General features: G+C 39.6%; 1 protein-coding gene across 2 annotated transcripts in view; it reads right to left on the bottom strand.

The window, feature by feature from the left end:
- GPBP1 (GC-rich promoter binding protein 1) overlaps positions 1-23,569 on the bottom strand; it is a 58,822-nt gene that overhangs the window by 7,021 nt on the left and 28,232 nt on the right. Inside the window, exons 4-11 of one of the 2 annotated variants that reach the window (XM_040977561.1) lie at positions 15,828-15,951; positions 15,489-15,712; positions 12,783-12,849; positions 11,702-11,761; positions 5,512-5,696; positions 4,319-4,459; positions 2,622-2,789; positions 1,433-1,620 (exon numbers count right to left, since the gene is read on the bottom strand). In XM_040977561.1, coding sequence (XP_040833495.1) covers positions 1,433-1,620; positions 2,622-2,789; positions 4,319-4,459; positions 5,512-5,696; positions 11,702-11,761; positions 12,783-12,849; positions 15,489-15,712; positions 15,828-15,951 — 1,157 coding nt within the window. The remainder of the gene's footprint in view (positions 1-1,432; positions 1,621-2,621; positions 2,790-4,318; positions 4,460-5,511; positions 5,697-11,701; positions 11,762-12,782; positions 12,850-15,488; positions 15,713-15,827; positions 15,952-23,569) is intronic. The other variant, XM_040977562.1, reaches the window with a different exon arrangement.

Raw genomic sequence — 23,569 nt, 5'->3', positions numbered from 1 at the left:
AAATTGGGTGGGCCTTCTCCCTTAATACCCCCTTTGAACATGAAGGAAAAAATATGGAAAAAATAAGTCTTACCCACTTTCCTATAGCCCTTGAACCTTTTTACCCTAATTAACTATGTAAAGATTGTCCAAAAAATAAATTAATTAAAAAAACAAAACAAAACAAACAAAAAAAGATGTAATGTCTTTAAGGACTTCAGTTCTACACCTACCTCCATTCAGTAGCCATTAATTTATTTCACAGCTTTTAGATTATTTCTCTAGCTATTTTAAATATATATATAACATAATGCAGGTTATCTATGTTTTTTGCTAAGGACTGATACATGAAATTATACAACAAGGGCCCAGCGTAGTAGCTCAGTAGCAAGTCCTCGCCTTGAACACACCGGGATCCCATATGGGCACAGGTTCTAATCACAGCAGCCGATTCCCATCCAGTGTTATGCCTGTGACCTGGGAAAGCAGTTGAGGATGGCCCAAAGCCCTGGAATCCTGCACCCTTGTGGGAGACCGAGAAGAAGCTCCTGGCTCCTGGCTTCGGATTCGCTAAGTTCCAGTCATTGCAGCCGTTTTGGGAGTGAGCCATTGGGCGGATCTTTCTCTCTGTCTCGCCTCTCTGTATATCTGCTTTTCTAATAAAAACAAATAAATCTTTTAATTAAATAAAAGAAGAGGGAAAAACCTTCTATCCACTGGTTTATTCCCCAAGTAACCCCAATGGCCATGAAGCCAATCCCAATCCTCTCTGTATATCTGGTTTTCCAATAAAAATAAATCAATCTTCAAAAAAATTATACAACAAGCAAGAGATAATTTTTACTTGTGGAATTGACTGATGTGTCTTAGACAAATAATTGTATATTATGTAGAAAAATAGATAAATAAAAACACCCAGTTTTGATAGCTTAAAAATCCCCATTAACTTTTTCTTCATAATTAAAATACATTCAACTTGATTCTCTATGGCCTTAAGATTTTTAATGATTTTTACTTTCTTAAAAGTTGCTTCCCAGAATTAGCATTTTGCTGAGTTTTAAAGTGCATCTGGGCCAAATAATCCTATCATATTTGAATTACAGTGATGTTCTACAAACATCAGATAGTAAACATTCATAAAGTTTTATGATGAGAACTCCCCAGTCCTTATCCTACACTTCCAAACTAAATGTAACTGTGGAATTAGTGCACTAACTTTGGTGAAAAGTTTGCTATAGCCCCAAACTACATTTTTAGTTATCATGTGTGTTAGTTACAGCCAATAAACTCTTAATTAAGTAGAAAGAAAAAAAAAAATCACTGCTCCCTGGAGGTGAGATTCATAATATTACAAGGTCAATCTGTGAGTCTATTCACAAATAAATCACAAGAGCTCCATATCGAAATCCTGAATATTTAACATGCCAGAGAAAATGTAAAACTAAATACTCACCTGTGTTCTGCTTCAAGTGAGCTTGAAAGAACATCAGTTTGTGGAAATGTTGAAGATCGAATGATCTGTTGGGAAATAACTGAAGCATTTCCATTTTCTTGTGGAATTTCATTTTCATCAAAGTTGCGATTTATATCCCTTTCTTGGTGAGTACTATTGCTGTTATGCAAATTGAATGAGTCTTCATCCTGAGTTTTTGGGAATTGAAACAAAGGTTCTCAGAAATACAGTTATTAAAAACTAACAGATCTTGGGTAGATTTCCAGTGAGAACACACACACACACACACACACACACAAATGTAACACATTTCTTCACTAAATTTAGGAGTTAGTTTCATTTGAGAATCGAAAACTAAGCTGAAAGTGTCCAAATCTAGTCAACACACATGTCTTGTTATAGAGTTAGACTGCCCGTAAAAAAGCCACGTTCAGCAAAATCATGCTTCAACGCTATAAACTGCTAAATACTAAAATTAAAATAGACATGAGACAGCTGAATAGTAATCTATAGCCATTTTAACGTGTACAGAAACCAGTTATATATAAACTAATAATTGAAATGTCAATGTAGAAGTCACAGGATGTGGTTCAGAACTTGCATTCTTTTTATTTTTTTCTCTTTTACATATTGGTTACTCACTACAATGTCAACTAATTCCATAACGTTATAAAATGTTACTGATGTACTGTTGGAGCTTTTAATTGATCGGGATGATATTCTGCTGGCTCTACCTTCAGACCAGAGATGGTCTCCCCAAGAAACCGATGAACTTATCTGGACAATAAGACTCTGGACTTTATACTTGGTAGATGCTTGCAATGAAAGAATCTCAAATGAATTTGAACTGTGGTAATGCAACAAGGTGGAGGAATCCACTAAGGGATGAGGGGAGCTTTGGAGGATAGGTGGGAGAAATCCCAGGGCCTATAAAACTGTGTCATGTTAAGCAATGTAATCAATAAAAACAAACAAATCTAGTCAACAAAACAAAACAAAACCAAAGATATGATTGTAACTGATTCAGAGATTGATTTTTGCAAAGTATCTATAGAAAGAAAAACCTACTTCAGAAAGCACATCTTTATTTATTTGCACGGATGTTCAGCTGACCTTCAGGATCCTAAATATGTGCCTGAATATTCTAATGGTATCTTAACAGAAAACCAAGTAAGAACAACTCCATTACCTTCTCTGAGCCAGCATGGCTTTCATCTTCATGCTCCTCCTCAACTCGATCCCTTTTCAATGCTTTCAAAAATTCACTCTTCTTATCAGTGCGCATTCGTGTCAATTTGGTCAGGCGAGGCTGTTGATTCAGTTTATCAACAGGTGATGAGGAGTTTGAGCGGTTACACTAATATAAATAAGAAAGAAATCAGAAATACTGACATGCAGGCAGGGAACCTGTCTCAACATGAAGCACTCAACTCAAATAGCTTTCTCGATTCACAATGCAAAACTGATTTAAGGACTATTTTAAATACCTTTTTCTTTTTAGCTTTTTTTTTTCCTTCTCCAACCGAATTAACAATTTCCTCACCTTAGAAGCAAAGGAACCCTAGAAATACTCATGGCTAAGACTCAAATTTAGGAGTTTACCTAATATGTCACAGATTTGTCTGAATGTTCCTACAACAATATTTTCTGAATTTCAAGAAAAATGGGATAAGATAATAATGCCCATTTCTTGTGAACTTCTTGAAGTACCCTTTCACAAAGCAATAGCAATTCTCCCAACTGTGTTCCAAGTTCTGGAGTTCAAACAGTTCCAGACACACAGATTCTGGAGTTCGGACACACACACTTCCATGAGGGATTTCTCATGCTAGATTTCAGAAGAAAAAAATTCTTAAGTGGAAAGATAAAGGAAAAAGAAACCTGATATTAATTGGATTTTTCTTGGTTAAGTCTCTTTGATATTTTTCAGTGACAGTGGGAGAACAAATAAAATTGAAAAACTGTTATCGAATTATTAGCTATAAAAGCAACTATAATTATGCTGAATAATAATTGGTCTTAACACCTAAGTATTCTAACCCAAGTACAATAAACCTGTAAAACTGCTCTTTCCCTTATAGCTCAAGAACTCCTTAACTGAGAAATATATTATGTTCCAGAAGTTCCTTGTTCCTGCTTTTGGTGCGGTCAAGCTCTGGCCATCTGGTCACCATTGCAGTCATTTGAAGAATAAAGCAGCACATGAAAGAACTCTTTCAGGGCACAGTGCAGTAGCTTAGTGGCTAAAGTCCTCACCTTGAGCGTGCCGGGATCCCATGGGGCATTGGTTCATGTCCCAGCAGACCCAATTCCCATCCAGCTCCCTGCTTGGCCTGGGAAAGCAGTCGAGGATGGCCCAAGTCCTTGAAACCCTGCAACCCTTGTGGGAGACCGAGAAGAAGCTCCTTGCTTCGGATTGGCTCAGCTCCAGTCATTGCAGCCGTTTTGGGAGTAAGCCATTGGGCGGATCTTTCTCTCTGTCTCGCCTCTCTGTATATCTGCTTTTCTAATAAAAATAAATAAATCTTTTAATTAAAAAAAGAAGAAGAAGAGGGAAAAACCTTCTATCCACTGGTTTATTCCCCAAGTAGCCCCAATGCCATTAAGCCAATCCCAAGCCAGGAGCTAGGAGCTTCTTCTGGTTCCCTCATGCAAGTGCAAGGTCCCATGGCTTTGGGCTGTCCTCTACTAGTTTCCCAGGCCACAATCAGAGAGCTGGCTAGCAAGATAAGCAGCTGGTACACGAATCAGCACCCATATGGGATCCCAGTGCTTGGAAGGTAAGTATTGCAGTCATTGACCCATCATGACAGACCTAAGCTTGTCTTTTGTTCACTGTTACAAATAAGGTATCACATTCTTTAGGGATAATTTTCAATGCCATACCTCTTTCACTGAATTTGTTGATGAACTAAAATTCTTGGCAGTTGATTTAAAAGCATTGAAGTTGCCAACACTATATGAAGAGTCATGAGGGAAAGAAGTTCCAACTTTATTCTCTTTAGTTTGGCTTTTCCATTGTGTAGGCTAAAGAAACAGAAGCATTAATGACTATCAAAACCATATTACAGAATAAAATAAACTAAAAGTATGATTACATTCTCCCCTCCCCCCAAAACAAAAACCAAACCAAAAACTGTAATATTCAGACACAAATACCTAGACAGGGGCAGATGCCTGGTCTAACCACTAAGACATCACTTGGTAATGCCCACATCTCACATCAGACTTCCCAGATTAGCATCCTGAGCGGTCTCCTCACACTTCAGCCTCCTGCTGATGCACAGCCCGGGAGTAGCAGATGACTCAAGTGACTGGGATCCTTCTCACCTGGGAGACTGGGTTCCAGCTGTTTGGGCAGGCAACCAGTATGTTTTTTTCTTATTGCTTTTTAAAGTTTCATTTCAAAGATGGGGAAGAAAAGAGATAAAAGGTATTTCTTCCCTTCACTATTTCCCACCCCAGACACCTAACAGCCACAGAGCACAGCAGGAGCCAGGAGCACCATCCTGGTGGCCCATGGATAACATGGATCACAGGTAATTTCAAGTAGCTAGGCCACCCTCTGATGCTTTCCCAGGCACAGAAGGAAGCTGAATCGAAAGCAGTACTCTGTTATGACAAACCAGTGCCAAGCAGCAGCTTTAAACCACAGGAAATTTAATTTTGGCCCCTAAATTTATTTGTTTTAAATGAAAAGGAAAAAAAAAAGTCTAAGTCACTGTTCCTCGAAGCTTACTAAAACTAGTTAGGTTTCTTTTCCCTACTTATATTACCCCTCCAAAAAAAGTTTTAAAATAAAACCTAAAACTGAGCAACAAGAACATTATATATTAAGTAACTGTAACACAAGTACACTGGGAAAACAAAAATCAATTATAAATTTCATTTACTACTAAAACAAAAACATAGATAGCATGAAAAGATAAAAAACAGCATATGATTCAAATCTTTACATCTAGAAGTCAACATTTTAGAAATTCTCTCACAGTTCAATGTAAAATTTCTATGCTTTTTTCCAAAGAGTTAATAAACTGATATCAATTCAAGACTTGTACCTATAACCATTTAGAACTTACTTTTGTTGGTGGAGCAGCAGGTTTAGGGACTAAGCCTTTATAAACACTTGGACCAGTTCCATTCTTAACTGGCTGTGACTGAAGACTTCCTGCTGCTGGGAATCCAGAAAGCTGTAAGTCCTTTGAATTACCTTTCTTAATGACCAACATCCTTGGAGCTCTAGATTTAGGATTCGGAGGATATTCTGCATAAATAAAGCATCAGCAGGAGTTAAGCCATCCCAAATTTTAGCATAAGGTAAATTTAATTTAAAAAATATACACCCCATGCCTTGATTACATCCAAACATTAACAGCTATGCCTTGGAATACAAAATATACAACTGCTTTTTACAAAATGTAGATCTCATATAATCACAATTACCAAGATTTAAACATGGACAGTGGCACAGAATGATGACAAAGCCCTAATAACATTATAATGTTTTTCAGCATAAAAAACTCTGATGCAAATGACTCATAACACTTAAAAAATACAATTCTTGTTCTCCTTCCTCAACTTTTAAAGAACTAAATTTCCCGACTTCTTCTCTTCTTACTTATGAAATCACTGCTGTGACTAACGCAAAAATCACAACCCCAAGTCACTGAAATATTTACTGGTCATCTAACAACATCTAGGACATTGTGTGAGGTACAAGCCAACCAACTCCACCCTGGCTTGGTACAAGGAACAATTGCTACACACAGACTTTCAAACCTACTATAGCTGCTAAAAGTACGAAACGCCTCTCTCAGTTTAATCATTGTGTATGTATAACCAAGTAGTAAACTTTGCAGTCATTATTTCTGGTGAATAGATAATGACAGCATGAAGAATAAAATGTAAGAATCAATCTTAGCCTGGAAAACAGAATCTACTTGAACAAAACAGGAATCCATATATAAGATGGTGAGATTAGTTTTGAGAAATGTAAGCTATTAAGAGCTTTTGCAAGTTCTTCAGAGGTATACAGATGCTGAGGGCAGTGTAGCTCTATCAGAATAGCAATATTAAATAAATTCAAACATGTCTGAAATGAAGTTCAATTGAATAAAACTGAGTAGGCACTTAGTTCTCTTCTCCCTTCAAAAAGTTACATTAAAATTACTAAAATGGAAGGAGGAAACAAAATGGAGACATAAGCCCATCCGCAAGAGAAGGGTCTCCACACACACTTTTATGGGCAAAAGGAAAGCAAGCTTAAGAGTATGCACAAAGCACCAAGGACTATCAGTACGGGCACCAAGGACTGCATCCCAACTGCCAGAGAGACCACGGGGAACTGGAAAGCCTTCAGAGCCCGAGAACTCAGAGGGCATCCCCCATGCTTTGGATCTACTACATGGGATAAAAGAAGCCCGAAATCTTCCCCGTGGGATCCAAGGTCATAGAAACAACAGCCAGGAACCAAGAACGGTCCTCGGAATCAAAAGAACAGTAAACTTCCTTCGGGACTAGGGAGAGAAGCTTTCTCTGGTCCTTACTTAGTTCCAACTTTGGGTCTCCACCCTCTCTGCAATGGCTATCAGGGTCACTCCAGAGACCCCTCCTCCAAACACACACACACACACAAATTAGAATAGATAAACAGAGAACAACAAGGAAAGCTTGGTCAACATGGACTCACATACCTAGGTAGGACATAGAGTAAGTACTCCTCACCAAGGTACCGAAGATTTCTCTGCACACCCCTCCTATAACTGTTATGCACCTCAATTGTTGTAATGTCAATGGAGTAGTCACAGGATGTGGTTAACAACTTGCATTATTTTCAAAATATTGTTTACTCAATACTATGTCAATCAGTACTATAACACTGTATATTGTTGCTGATGTTATGTTGGGGCTTTTGATTGATTGGGATTTTACTCTGTTGGCTCTGCCTTCAGACCAGAGAAGGTCTCCTCAAGAAGCTGCTGAACTTATCTGGATGATAAAGTTGGACTCTATGCTTGGTATATGCTTACAATGAAGGAATCTAAACTGAACTTGAACTGTGGTTATGCAACAAGGTGGAGGAACCCACCATGGGGGAAGGGTTATGGGAGGAGTGGGAGGAATCCCAGTACCTATGGAACTGTGTCACATAATACAAGGTTATTAATTAAAAAAAAAAAAAAGAGTATGCACAAAGCCTAACGCCCAACGAGAGAATCAAAGCTCATTTCAAGATTCTTGGTGAGGCTGGGTATGGCAGAGATTTGAGATTACTTTAGGCAAAAAACAGAAATTCACCAAAAATGATTTCTTCTAAGGAAATACGTGCTTTAGGAGCCAGCATTGTGGTGTAGCAGGTAAGTAGGTAGCCCCAGTGTTTGGGCCCCTGCCAACCATGTGGAACACGTGGAAGAAGTTCTTGACTCCTGGCTTCAACCTGGTCCAGCTATCCGGGGAGTGAATCAGCAGGCAGGAGGTATGGCTGTTATTCCCTAGTTTTTTTTAAATACATACATACATTTGTTTAAAGAAGAAAAATAACTTGCTGTGGGCAGTAGAAGCAAAGTAATCCTACATGGAAGATTTAAAGATCCAGTTCTATCTTTCATACCTATACCATCAATGGCCAAAATAAAAGTAAGGAGGTACTAAGCCCAGCGGTTAGTAACGATGCCTGTATAGGGTACTGAGTCAGGGCTCCACATCCTCACTCCAGCTCTCTGCTAATGCAATCATGGGAGGCAGCAGTGAGGGCTCAATTAATGGAATTCCTGCTACCACAAAGGAGCCCTGCAGTGTGTTCTGGTTCCCACTTCAGAGCAGCTCAGCCACTTTTTTAGTGAACAGTTTTAACAACCTGTCAGTTTCAGTATTTCAAATTAAAGGGGGGGGGGGGGAGGAATTGATGAAGATGAGCAAGCAGGTGTGTTTTTAAGACTCAATATAATTTCTAACTACATAAATGTTACCTTTCCTAAAAGGATAGTCCCAGGAGCAAGAAGCATACTGGATGTTTGCTCTATGAGATCTTTTTTTATCTATGTTTTTGTAAAAAAGATTTATTTTACTTTTATTACAAAGTCAGATATACAGAGAGGAGAGATAGAAAGGAAGATCTTCCATCCGATGAATCACTCCCCAAGTGGCTGCAATGGCCAGTACTGTGCCAATCCGAAGCTGGGAACCAGGAGCTTCTTCCGGGTCTCCCGTGCGGGTGCAGGGTCCCAAAGCTTTGGGCCGTCCTCGACTGCTTTCCCGGGCCACAGGCAGGGAACTGGATGGGAAGCGGGGCTGCCGGGATTAGAACCAGTGCCCACATGGGATCCTGGGCGTGCAAGGCGAGGACGTTAACCACTGCGCCATCGCGCTGGGTCCACTAATTGTATAATCTTGTACAAGTTATTTAACCCCTCATTTATAAAATGGGTAGCAGCTATTTAATCTGTAACTGTGAAATATTTTATATTTAAGTTGCTCCTAGAAAACTATACAAAAATTGATATACTACCTCCAATAAATTTGCTTCCAATTGTACTTAAAATGAAAGGTGCCCCCATTTTTTAAAATATTAGTTCAAGAGGGAAGCCAGGGACAGAAAAAGGGAGTGACAGAGTAGTTGGAAGGGGGGAAAGAGGAGAAGGAAAGCGTGCCTGATACAGCTTAATCCTGCTACTTCATTTCCAAATGCCAGCAAGGACAGAAGCTGAGACTGTAATTGAGCACAAAAATCCAAGTTTCCATCTGAGTGACAGGATCAAATTACTGGAGTCAACTGCCCCCTCGCCCAGACTGTGCATTAGCAGGAATCTGCAATCAGGAAGAGGAGCTAAGAAACATACGCAATTCTTCTGTTGTGGATAGGCCCTAACTAGTTCCTTCACTGTCAGGCTAATAATGTCCAACTCAGAGGTGTTCTTGTAAAATGATTCATGGTTTATCCGTAAGAGTAAGGGAAAGGAGAAAAACAGAAATATAATGAAGATGTTCAACCAATCATGTCATAAGTAATTATATGGCCTAAAGTATACAAGCATACCAATTTAACAAAGTGTTCATCATTATCTACACACAACAGAATCCAGATGACACAAACTTTAGCCTGGATAGCTTATACCTGCATTAACTACAAAATAACAGATTATCTCCACAATTCTTAATTATCTCCACAAATTTTCCATTTCAGTTCTTAAATACTACTGTCTACACAGTCAACAAGCAAAGCATATAAAGTTACAAACTACTTGTTTTTAAAAGTTTATATGACATCCTACTATAAACTAATTTCCTTCTATAAACTGAATGTTTATTACCTCAAGATTAGGTAAGTTTGGCATTCTCATATTCAAATTCAAGTTCGAACACAAAATTTATATTCTGCTACTGAATTTTCATATTATTTTTCCAATATCCTCACAAAAAAACTATTAATCTGACCAATAACTTTAAATACACAGTATTGGATTGCTTTTCACTCTCTTTCCACACCTATAAATGTATCAGTTTGGGGGCCAGTGCTGTGTCGAAGTAGTTAGTAGAGTCAGCCATTGCCTGCAGCCCCAGCATCCCATAAAGACAGTTTGCTGCTAATGTGCCTACAATAAAGGATGGCACAAGTACTTGGCCTATGCACCAATACAGGACAGCCAGAAAGCTCCCGATTCTTCTTCCTGCTTTTGACTGGCCCACATCTAGCCACTGCAGCAATGTGGGGAGTGAACCAGGGGACAGATCTCATTCTCTGGGTCATTTCCTGTTTCTATAACTCTTTCAAATTAAAAAAAAAAAAAAAGAACAAAACTAAGTAAATCTACAACTATAATTTCCTCTGTATACTGAATTTTGACAACTGGATTACTAAGAATCAGTAATATGATTAAGGATTTCTCATAGCAGATAACTAAATTCTCCAGAAACAACTTATCTTTATGAATTAGTCACTAATTTACTCTCAATCAGAAGGCAAACAAAACAAAGGAACAAAAACCACCTTACACAAACCTTTAGGCACACAAGCAATATACTAAGTACAAAGATTAGGAATCTGTCAAAATAACCTAACACTCTGGTAATTTCCAAGTTAATTAACTAGCAACTGAAAATTTTCACTAAAATATCTTAAACATTAAGTATTATGTTCTGCCAATACATTCTGATAACAAGTCAGCAATGCAAACACAATCAACAAGACCTGCTGGATCACAGAAGTCAGCAGTCACTATTTCTCCAAATGCAAACACTTAAAATACACATCACTCTTTTTTCCCTTACAATGTAAATTCAATTACACAAATCACATGAAATTCTTAGACACAAATATTACCTTGAATTTGTTTTAGGTGGTAATTAAGACCATGAAGATAATCATTAATTTTATACATCAAAAAATTGAGATTATACTAATAATCTGCAGGAAAGGTGTTTCCAATAAAGTCAAGTTAAATAGAGCTGCATTTTATGAAACTATTTAAATGGCTTAATTACTTTCCCTCAAGGTTCTTTTCTCTCTTTGCTTTTCTTTCCTTCTTTCTTTCAGATTGGGCTATTATGTTTAGGTTTTTGCCAATTTTTCATTTACAAAATTATAGTTTTAGAGGAAAATTGCCTTTTTTTTCAAATACATATTTCATTTTCAGTAAATCTTTACTTACCTGGAAGGAAGTATCTTTAGAAAAGTCCTATTGAAGGCTTTCCTAAAACTGTCCCCTCTCCCACAGGAACACAGCTATTATAAATGTTGTAGTGAGGAAACAATACTTTGGAGCCCAGGGCAAACATGACACAGGAATAGTGAAGTGTGACACAAAAAGAGCTCCCTTCTATCCCAATGGCCAGGACTAGTGATTTGAACAACCACGCCACAACTATTTTCCTGTTTTGTTTTTTCAATGCAGACACATCTTATTTTATGTAAACACGGTTAAGAGTACATTTTCCTCTTAAATACCTTTTAAATTAATACCCTTAGGACAATCCTGAAACAGTAGAACCAATCTATATATTAACACATTTTAGTCTCATTATTTTCAAAAATGCTTTGCCTTTAATTCATTTCTAAGATTACTAAATCAATCAAAGATCAGTACCAACAGTATCTAAAAGTAGTTTAATATGACAAATGTTCACTGACATTCTTGATTTTAATTACTTTCATTTTAATAAAATTCAAATTATTCCTAATATCTTAGAGATTCTATTGAACACTTTCCAGGTGGCTCTATATTCTTATGCAATCAGCTGTTCCCAGAAAAACTGAATAATAAGGAAACATACCTAAGAGAGGAGCTTGGGAGATTTTTTTGGTTGGGTATGTGTGTGTCTGGGCGTGTAGGCCTGGGGAGAGTGGTAGAAATACTAATTTGCAATACAGAAAAAACAATTCCATTTACATGGTTCTAACAAATGTCTGACCGCCCCCCCACCCTCAAAAAGTACTTAAGTAAAAAGGGAGAGGAAACAAAAACAAAACAGCAATTCAGAGATTTGCCCCATAAATAAAATACTTAAAAAAAAGAAGACAGGAAGTGGCAAAGTTTAAAATAATGCCTTTATTTGTAGAACTATAATGCTGTCATAAGCCACAACCCTTTTGCTAAGCAATTAGTTGATTCTGAATAGAAAAATATAGATTAATGTGTAGAAGTTCCAAAGCAATACCAATACCTTTGAATCTGGTATGGCAAATAAATATAATTTTTCACATGTCAAATCTTTTAAAATTTTGCTATAAAATTATCCATTATTTTAAACTTTTTAAAAGGCTATCTAATTTATACTTTTAATCTTCTATAAAATATCAAATTTAACAGTTGCTTAAAAAAAGAGGGAGGGATGAGGAAGAGGAGGAATTAATACCAAAAGAACTCTAAGTTTTGAAAATCAAACTGGAATCTTCAAATATAGAACTAGCTTCAATGGCAAATTCACCCATTTTGTAATAGTTTAAACATTGCCATTTCCTAGATATAAAGCTTAATTTCCTGTCTCATTATGCACACAATTTTCCAATTAACTAGCTTCCAAATTTGGCAAACTATAATTTTAAACTAAGGTTTTGTTTGTTTTAAATTAGGATGCTTTTGAAATTATGTCAATGTCAAACACATTATTATACAATTATTTTCAAAAAGATCCAAATTCATTATTTTACTAGTAAGTGAAAAATCAACTATTTAAAACCTTTCTTCTACCAGATTTTTCTTTTTTAAGGTTGACTTTAAGGTAGCTTACCACAAGAAAACAACATGTTTTAAAAAGAAAATGTTATTCTAGTCTTTCTTCAAAAAACACAAAAAAATTCAATCTACAAGTATCAATAACTTGTACCCCTCAGATATATTAAAAAAAAACTTACCCCATACACCTGCAGCTAAAGACTTATTCTGATTTGGCTCTCTCTCATATTCAGGATTTAACGATGGCTAGAAGAAAGAGGAGGAAAAAACTTAAATAATTAAATACCTCAAACTTATTAGAATTACACATCCTGTAACTGAAGAATCACTTATAACCAACTCTTAACTATTAAAAACTAACGACTGAGCACAGCTGTTGTGGCATAACAAACTATGCTGATGCCTCTGCACTGGCATCTCACAGAGGTACCAGTTTGAGACCTGGCTACTCCACTTCCCATCCATCTCCCTACTAACAGTCAAGAGAAGTAGCAGAAGATCCAGGTTTTTAGACCCCTGCTGCCCGTAAGGGAGAGGCGGATGAAGCTCCAGACTTTAGCATGACCCAGCCCTGACCGTTGCAATCATTTTAAAAGTAAACCAACACATATAAAATCTCCCTCTGTAATTCTGTCTTTCAAATTCATAAAAAACATCTTTAAAAAAAAAACACTCATAAAACCTCTACTGTCAAGCTTTATTCAGTTTCCCATGAAAACAGCTATTATCTGGTTGAATGCTCTGGCAAAGAGTAAAGCTCTGGCTTGCAAAATGAGCATCCCATATAGGATTGCCACCTTCTCTACTTCATATCCAAATTCCTGCTGATGTGCCTTGGGAAGGCAATGGAGGATGGATATATGTCATGCTACCTAGATGGCAAATCTGGATGGAGTTCCTGGATCTTGTCTGCTGCCTGGTCTAGATCTGACTGCTTGTGGCATTTGGGGAAAGAACTCACTCTGACTTTCAAATGAATAAATGCAGGAAAAAATTTAATCCTTTCTATCTAGACTAACCACCAGCTAGAGGAAACAATACACACACACACACACACACCCCAAATGTTTGTTTGTTTGTTTGTTTTCTTTTTAAAGATCTATTTATTTTTTTGGCCTGCGCGACAGTGTAGTGGTTAAAGTCCTTGCCTAGAACGCACCAGGATCCCATATGGGTGCCGATTCTCCCACATGGGAGACCTGGAGAAGCTCCTGGCTTCTGGCTTTGGATTGGCTCAGCTCCAGCCGTTGCGGCCACCTGGGGAAGATCTTCCTGTCTCTTAGATTTATGTATTAATAAATAAATCTAGGTTTATTTATTTTTATTGGAAAGGCAGATATACAGAGAGGAGAGACAGGAAGAGATTCCATCCACTGGTTCATTCCCCCATGTGGCTGCAGTAGCCAGAGCTGAGTTGATCCAAAGCCAGGAACCAGGAGCTTCTTCCAGGTCTCCCATGTGGGTGGCAGGATCCAAAGCCTTGGGATATCCTCTACTGCTTTCCCAAACAAGCAGGGGGCTGAAAGTGAAGTGGAGCAGCTGGGACACAAATGGGCGCCAATATGGGATCCAAGCACATGCACAAGGCAAGGACTTTTGCTACCAGGCTACCATTCCAGCACCCCCACATCCCCATCTCTTATTCATGACTATCTGAGGGAAAAAGAGCAAACAGAAAGTACATCAGTTTCCACCAATCTGATAAACTTCCCTTGGATAAGGTTAAGTTTACACAGGGAAGAAAATTAAGTGATTTCCACACTTTATTAGGTATAGATTAATATTAACATATATTCTCAAAGCAAACAGCAAATTTCAATTTCAACAACTGATGTTCAAGGTTATTAAAAAGATCACTGAGTGGCTAACCTACCACTAATAATCACTAATTCTAGAGCCTGGCACAGTAGCTCAACTGGCTAGTCCTCTGCCTGAAAGTGCCAAAATCCCACATGGGCAACAGCTGCCGCGCTTCCAATGCATTCCTGCTCCCTGCTTTTGCTATGGCATGGAAAAGCAGCATACACTGCCCAAAGCCGAGCAGCCCTGCACTTGCATGGGAGATGGCGAAGAAGCAATTCTGTAAATCTGTCTTTCCAATAAAGTATCTCAGAAAAACTTCATGGGCCCTGGCACAATAGCCTAGTGGCTAAAATTCTCACCTTACACAGCCGTAATCCTGGCAGCCCTGTTTCCCATCCCAGCTCCCTGCCTGGGAAAGCAATCAAGGAACACCCAAAGTCTTGGGACTCTGCACCAACGTGGAAGGCCTAGAAACTCCTGGTACCTGGCTCCAGATCGGCTCAGCTCCGGCCAACGTAGTCATTTGGGGAGTAAGCCAGCAGAAGGAAAATCTTTGTCTCTGTCTCTCCTCCTCTCTGTATATCTGCCTTTCCAATAAAAATAAACATTGCCCAGGGCAACAGCGTAATGGTTAAGGTCCTTGCCATGAACATGCCAAGATGCCATATGGGCACTGGTTCTAACCCCAGCAGCTCCACTTCCCATCCAGCTCCCTGCTTGTGCCCTGGGAAAGCAGTTGAGGATGGCCCAAAGCCTTGGGACCCCGCACCTGTGTGGGAAACCCAGAAGAAGCTCCTGGCTCCTGGCTTCGGATTGGCGCAGTATCGGCCACTGCAGCCACTTGGGGAGTGAATCATCGGGAGGAAGATCTTCCTGTCTGTCTCTCCTCCTCTCTGTACATCTGCCTTTCCAACAAAATAAATAAATCTTTTTTTAAAAATGTACAAATTAAAAGCTAGCTACGCAAATGCATGCTAAGTGTGATCCCTATATAAAAATGAGATATACTAGTAGGACACAGTAACTGAGTTCTCTGGTGCAAAAATAGCAGACAGAAACTCTCAAAATTACAAAATACTTACAAAATCTTCAGCCTCAAATTGTTTGCGTTCTCGCTTGTCTTCTTTCCTCCCATTTTCATTGTCAGGTAAATTGTTTTCATGCAATCCTTGGCTTTTTCCAGAATGGAAAATACTGCTACGAGACCGAGAACTCCCACCATGGTATCCTCCTCGATGATTTATGTTTTCTGAACCATTTCTTCCATGTGTACGCCACCCATTTTTCTCTTTCCTTCCAAAGTTACCTTAATGTAATAATGGTGAAATAACATAAATTCGAAGATAGTTAATGTCTAGACCAAACATACAAAACATTCTTCAATGGCCATGAAGAAAAACTATCACTTCTCGGTATTTTACCTGCAGTAGGACGTCCAATACCAGAATCAAAGCTGTCTGAAGAATTGTGTCGTCGACGGCTGACATCATATCGATTCTCTGTCCATGAAAAGTTTTCAGAATGCTTTTCAAAATTCAATGACGACTGAAACAAATTGTAAGAATAATCTTATAAAACTGGTAACAAATCAAATTAACATACTTTCAATAATTTTATGTACTTACAAAAATTGCTGTCATTGTTTGCAAGGTATATGACGATTGGTAACTAAATACAACATATTTCCTCCAATACTGTTCTATTTCCACTTACTAATAAACAAGAATGCATTTTTGAAAGAGCTCAACAACTATTTGCTAAAAAGTTACTTTGTCCAAAAAATTTCAAGATGTAAACATGAACCATGGCTAGTGCTGGTGGCATAGTATGCTAAGTCTCAGCCAGCAATTCTGGAATCTCATATGCACACCAGTCCGATTCCCATATTCTCCACTTCCAATTCAGCTCCTTGTTAATTGTTGCTGATGGACTAGGAAAATAGAGGATGGTCCAAGCACTTACACATGTAGAAATACAGAAAAAGCTCCTGGTTGCTCCCTTTGCCCTGGCCTAGAGCTGGCTCTTACAGCCATCTGAGGAATGAACCAACAAAAGGGATCTTTCTTCCTCCTTCCACTCTCACTTCATATGCATGCGTGTCTGTGTGAGTGTGTGTCTGTATACACATGCATGTGAGTGTGAGTACCTCTGCCTTTCAGCTGTGTGTGTGTGTACTGTTCTGCCTTGCAAATAAATATATCTTTTCTTAAAAAAGAAAATAAAACATACTGGAAGCAAGTGACAATATGACACATAACTATCTTCCTGGATTTCCAGTAACCTAAGAACCCAATATTTACAAATGCCATCTGACATAAAAAAAAAAAATCCTGTGAGGCTGGGTCTTTAAAATTACTGTGTCTGGGCCCAACGCCAATTCCGCAGTAGCTGAATCCTTGCTTTTTGTTGGCGCCAGGATCCATTTGGGTGTCAGGTTCACATCCCAGCTGCTCCACTCCCCATTTCAGCTCCCTGCTTGTGGCCTGGGAAAGCAGTGGGATCCTAAGCCCAAAGCCTTGGGATCCTGCACCCGTGTGGGAGACCCAAAGCTCCTGGCTTCTTCAGACCATTTTAGTTCTGGCTGCTGTGGCCACTGGGTGATTGAATCAGTGGCAGACGGAAGATATTTCTGTGTCTCCTTGTCTCTGTATAGCTGCCTTTCAACTAACAACAATAATAGTAATAATAATAATATACTTATTATTATTCTTTTTAAAAGCTATGGTGTCTACTGGGCTGTTGTGGGATGTAGCACATTAAGCCTCTGCCTGCAGGGCAAGTGTCCCATTATGGACACTAGATCAAGTTCTGGCCCCACTTCCCATCCAGCTTCCTGTTGATGTACCTGTGAAGGCAGCAGATGATGGTGGCCCAATCACTTGGACCTCTGCACTCAGACCAATAACATTGCAGGCTTCCCCCTTGTCCAGCTCTGACAATTACAGCCACTTGGGGATAAACCAGTGGGTGAAGATCTTCTCAATACCCCTGCACCCTCCACTCCACCCTGCACATCAGACCCAGCTGCTTTAAGGCCAAAGTTTTGAATGCCAAGGAACTTAATGGGAAAGACCGAAACTTACTATAGTTGTTTTCCACAAGCACCCAAATCAGCATCCCACCTAACTTCATAAGGATAAGATGATGCCAAGCATTGGGGTGGCTGAAATGATCAAGGGATAGAGGGAAATGGCAGTAACAGTCACCCATGAAAGCACGAAAGAGTGAAGCCCCCACCACATTCTCAGCTGAAGGATCAAGCCACTCATGAAAAGCTTTCAGCTCAGGTTTCCTCACATACCTATGTTACTCTACAGTTTGTGTCACTTTAGAGGAAAATGGTACTATAATGACTCATTTTGGTTGACAGAATTTGGACAAAATTCAGCAAAAGAAAAAAAGTAACCTGGAAAGGTGAGGCATTTATGTCAATTCAATGTACTGTTTTTGATTAGCACTGGTACCACTGATACATGCTTATACTGATTATGTTAAACCTTTTCCTGTTCAGGGAATACACACATTGGTAAATGATTCTTATCCAACAGGATGCTTAGCACATATAGTACAGAATTCTAGGACAATCATGGAACGCAGGCCTGATTTTTCTTTTTAATTAAGGACTTACTTATTTTCATTAGAAAGGCAAATATACAGAGAGAAGGAGACAACAGAGAAAGATCTACCATCTGCTGCTTCACTCCCACAGCAGCGAGAGATGAGCTGAGAGGCCAGGAACCAGGACCCTCTTCCAATAAAAATAAATAAATCTTATTCTAAAACAGTGAAAGCTGGGGACCAGCATGGTAACCTCGTGGCTACAGTCCTCGCCTTGCACGCACTGAGATCTCATATGGATGCCAGTTCTAAACCCAGCACATTTCCACTTCCCATCCAGCGTCCTGCTTGTGCCCTGGGAAAGCAGTTGAAGACGGCCCAAAGCCTTGGGACCCTGCACCCGTGTGGGAGACCTGGAAGAAGTTCCTGGTTCCCAGCTTCGGATTGGCGCAGTATCGGCCACTGCGGCTCACTTGGGGAGTGAATCAGTGAACAGGAGATCTTCCTTCTGCCTCTCCTCCTCTCTGTATATACAACTTTCCAACAAAATAAATTTTATTAAAAAAAAAAATGATGAAAGCTGTGAATCTTATCTTAGACTAAATTTGTTAAGGACTAAATACTTTATATTTCCACTGATTCTTTAAGTATTACCAATGGCCTCAGTATCTTATCTGTCAGTTCAAAAACCAAAACGGGGCCTGGCACTGTGGCCTAGCAGCCAAAGTCCTTGCCTTGAACACAATGGGATCCCATATGGATGCCGGTTCTAATCCTGGCACTTCCACTTTCCATCCAGCTCCCCGCTTGTGGCCTGGGAAAGCACTCGAAGACAGCCCAAAGCTTTGGGACCCTGCACCTGTGTGGGAGACCTGGCTCCTGGCTCCAGATCGGCACAGCACTGGCCGTTGCGCTCACTTGGGGAGTGAATCATCAGACAGGAAGATCTTCCTCTCTCTGTCTCTCTTTCTCTCTGTATATCTGACTTTCTAATTAACATAAAATAAATGCTTAAAAAAAAGCAAACGGAAATGGTAGAGCTACTGCATCTGTATCTCTTATTTAAAAGTTCACAATGGGGGCTGGTGTGGTGGCCTAGCTGCTGAACCCCCCGCCTTGCAAATGCCATGATTCTACACAGTCAGTAGTACCTGTCCAAGCTGTTCTACCTCCCATCCAGCTCCCTGCCTGTGGTCTGGGAAAGCAGGGAAGGATGGCCCAAAGCCTTGGAACCCTGTGCTCTTGTGGGAGACCTGGAAGAAACTTCAAATCAGCTAAGGTCCAGCCACTGCGGCCACTTGGGGAGTAAACCTGCAGACAGAAGATCTTTCTCTCCTTATCTCCTTCTCTCTGTAAATCTGCCTGATTTAAAAAAAAAAAAATCAAACTCAAAAACAAAAAAATAAAAATAAAAACTTCACACTAAAGGCCAATTCTACTGAAGTGACTGGCATCAGGGGTAATATGAATATTAACTTACTGAGCACTACTCAAATTTTTAAAGTCACAATTTTGTTGCTGCTGTTAGGTGTGATCAGCTAATTCTGACCACACTCCCATGGCCATCACAATTAAATTTATAACATATTTTTTTTTGCAATACAAACCACTGATAGTATGCTAACAGTATGCCTTTTGTCAATAAAAAGATAACCTGCAGTGGGAAAATACCTTACAAGGCCAAAATTTAACCTATCAATAGTCCATGTTCCCTTACCATCCACATGCATTTAGTACCATGAAGCATTACAAACAGCCTTCTTGAAGATTAAACTTCAAACAAGTTAGAACTCTACTTCCCATACCTCTTCACACCTTAGTAAGACAATCTGGCCAAGGAGTAAAAAGCATAATCACCGATAATATCCACTTACAACCAATTACCTGGACAGTATCAAGTATGAAAAGTTATTAGATCACATGGACATATTTCAAAACCTGAGGATTATGTAGTCAGTAACTCTGGACCTGTTGTCTCCTCCTTTCCCCTGACAGCAGCTGGAGTCCAGGTCAGATCTCTGACCAACAGTTTGCCAAAATGGAACCAAAGAAATTCAAGCTTACTGTGGCTTAGCCACTGGATTCTCCCGAAGTGACTTGACATCCAATAATGAAAGACAATGGTTACTAAGTACATACATACTTCATTTAATAACCTTTCTATACCAATAAAAATAATGTGATAAAAAGAACCTGCAGATTACGTAACTGTACCACATCCCAATGACAGAAGACTCCTCTGGATAAAAAGTTGTACATTGATTTTTTTTTTTTAAACATATAGCCATTGGAATCAGACACATCAATTTCATGGTTTTTGCAAGGAATTAATAACCCAACACCTGGGAAGTGAGCAACTTACCATGGGAGGTGCAGAGCACAAACTGCTCAGTACTCTACTCCTCAGAACTAATACTGATACCCAAGTTACATCGCAGCCAGAGACAAAGGCAAAACTAACTCACTAACACCACACAGCAAAACCAGAAAGTACACTTGTCTACGTAGTCTCTCCCCTCTTTACCAACAAAGCCTCCAAGATTCACTCATAGGGTTCGCCTTATAAACACTTCTCATATGGGTCCTGTGCGATTGCTCAATTGGCTAAATCCTCATCTTGCAAGCACTGGAAACTCATATGGACCCTGCATCCTCGTGGGAGGACCCTGATGAAGCTCCTGGCTCCTGCCTTTGGATCAGCTTAGCTCCATCTGTTACAGCTACTTGGGGAGTGAACCAGCAGACAAAAGATCTTTGTCATTCTTTCTATAAATCTGACTTTAGATGGAAATAAATAAATCTTGAAAAAAAAAAAAAAGCTTAAAGAAAATCTATATGTAACCAAGGCTTTAGTAAGACAACAGATAAAGACCTGGTGTGGTATCCTAGTGGCTTAAGTCCTTGCCTTGTATGGGCCAGGATCCCAAGAGCATCAGTTTGTATCCCAGCTACTCCACTTCCCATCCAGCTCCCTGCTTGGCCTGGGAAAGCAGCAGAGCAAGGTTCAAAGTCTTAAGACCCTGCACCTGTGTGGGACACCAGGAAGAAGCTACTGGGCTCAGCTCTGGCTGTTGTGGCCACTTGGGAAGCGAACTTGCGGGTGGGAGATCTTTATCACTGTCTCTCATTCTCTGTAAATCTAACTTTCCAAAATAAATAAATAAATAAATCTTTGAAAAAAGCAATTAAAACAGTTACAAGTACCACAGGTGCTGGAATATAAGAAATGAAAGAACACGAGAATAATTACATTAGCTTTCTATTACTACAAAGGAATACCTAAGTTGAGCTATTTGTGAAGGAAAGCAAAATATATTTTAGCTTGCAATTTCAGAAGCCCAAATCAGGTAGGCCCCCCACCTCTTTGCATTCAGCAATCTGGTAAGGTCAGAAGATGGCAACGGCAGAAACGCACAGAGGATGAATCATAGGGCCAGCCAGAAAACAGATTACACTCACCAATGCCTAACTCACTCTTTTAGTTTCAAGCTTCTTGTGAAAAATATCCTTTGAAAGGCAGACCCACAGTGATGTAATAATGTCACAAGTTCTATCCCCTAAACACCATAATTGGATTTTTAAAAACAGTTTTTTTTTTTTATTGGCAAGTCAGATTTACAGAAGAGGAGAGACAGAAGGAAGATCTTTGTGTCTGCTGATTCATTCCCAAACGGCTGCAATGACCAGGTGAGCTGATTTGAAGCCAGGAGCCCAGAGCCTCTTTCATATCTTCCACACAGGTACAAGGTCCCAAGGCTTTGGGCTGTCCTCGACTGCTTTCCCAGGCCAGGAGCAGAGAGATGGATGGGTGGTGGGGCTGCCAGAATATGACTGGCATCCATACGAGATCCCAGCCCGTGCAACGCAAGGACTTTAGCCGGTAGGCTACTGTGCTGGGGCCCATAATTGGACTTTGAGGAAGATGCCAATAGATACTGAAACTTCAAATGTCTGCATGAATTTGGGAGCCTATTCCTATTCTAACTATAACATTCTTAAATGTTATAGTTATAACATTTGAAAACTTCAATGTGGGGTCAGCCTTGTAGCACAGCAGCTGTCTGTGATGCTAGCATCTCATAAAATAGTCCAATTCACTCGCTAACAGACGTGGGAATGCAGGAGAATATGACCAGAGTCCACGGGCCCATGGCCTTCATGTATGGGAGACCAAACTGGGAGTTTCAGGATCCTGGCTTCAGGTGGGCTGAACCCTGGCTTTGTGACCATGCAGCAAATGAATCAACAAGTATCTCTGTATCTGCCCCTCTGTGTTACTCAGCTTTCCAAGCAAATATACATAATACAAAAATATACTACAGAACATATATATATAGGTTTCCTAAACCAATGTTTAAAGCAAGCCAAAGGAATAAAGAACATGAAAAGCCAATTCATGACACATAAATCCAATATCAAAGAAACAGTGAAAATGCATTTATTTATAATCAAAGATCGACAACCTATAAAATACCTGGCTGTCGGCTCTGGGACTGCTCAGCTCCAGCCACTGTGACTACTTGGGGAGCCCGGTTCCCACAGGCCAGGGAGGAGTCAGCACTATGATCACCTTCACACTGAGGGACCTGTGGCAACAGGACAGTGAGTGGGCAGGAAGGAGATCAAAGGTCCCTGGCCAGTTCAGCCTTGAACCACATCCATGAGGTCAGCAAACCACAAGCTGGACAGGGAGGGCACCAGTGACAGGGAGGGACTGGGGTCTTGTCCAGGTCGCTAGCCAGCTCCAAGGCCTCTCTGGAGCAGTGTCCCTAAGAGGGGATTTCTATACCTTACCCCTAATTTTGTTTGCAATTCTTCTTTTAAAACTTCAGCTCAAGGGCCCTAGTGGCTGACACTCACCTTGTATGTGCTGGCTCATGCCCCAGCTGCTCCATTTCCATTCCAGCTCCCTGCTTGTGGCCTGGGAAAGCAGTAAAAAACTGCCTAAAGCCTTGGGTCCCTATAGCCACAAGGGAAGGGAGAACTGAAAGAAGCTCCTGGCTCCTGACTCCTGACTTTCGATCAGCTCAGCTGCAGACACTGCAGCCACTTGGGTAGTTAAACAGAGGACAGAAGATCTTTCTGTCTCTCCCCTCTGTGAATCTGACTTTCCAATAAAAATGAATAACTCTTTTAAAAATAAATTACTTCCTCTCTGTCTCTCCTCCTCTCTGTATATCTGACTTTCCAACAAATAAATAAATCTTTAAAAAATAAAATAAAATAAAAATAAAAATAAATTACTTGCTAACAAAAAAAAGCCATAACAGAATGATTATATACCTTTAATCTCCATAATGTTTAAGCTACAACTATGTTAGGACGCTAACAAATATCTAATTATTCTCTATACATCTTGTATATTAAAATATTTCATTGAATTCTTCTATGTATTAAGAATACCAAAGCAAACAGGCTGCAATAACAAATCCCTTAATACAAATTACAAATCACTAAGGCATTATAGTAACATCCTAAAGGTGGGTCCTCAAAACATCACCACATAAATATATGAAAGTTTTCTAGTGTAATCAAAAAGCCTAGCAACCTCAAAGCTATAGTACTATTTTATCAACAGCACAGATGTTTTGGAGAACAGTTTAAA

Source organism: Ochotona curzoniae, unplaced genomic scaffold, assembly GCF_017591425.1.
Source record: "Ochotona curzoniae isolate NIBS_2020 unplaced genomic scaffold, NIBS_Ocur_1.0 contig_2754, whole genome shotgun sequence".
Lineage (NCBI taxonomy): Eukaryota > Metazoa > Chordata > Mammalia > Lagomorpha > Ochotonidae > Ochotona > Ochotona curzoniae.
The sequence above is the reverse complement of the archived record's forward strand: the minus strand, read 5'-3'. Positions and strand labels throughout refer to the sequence as shown.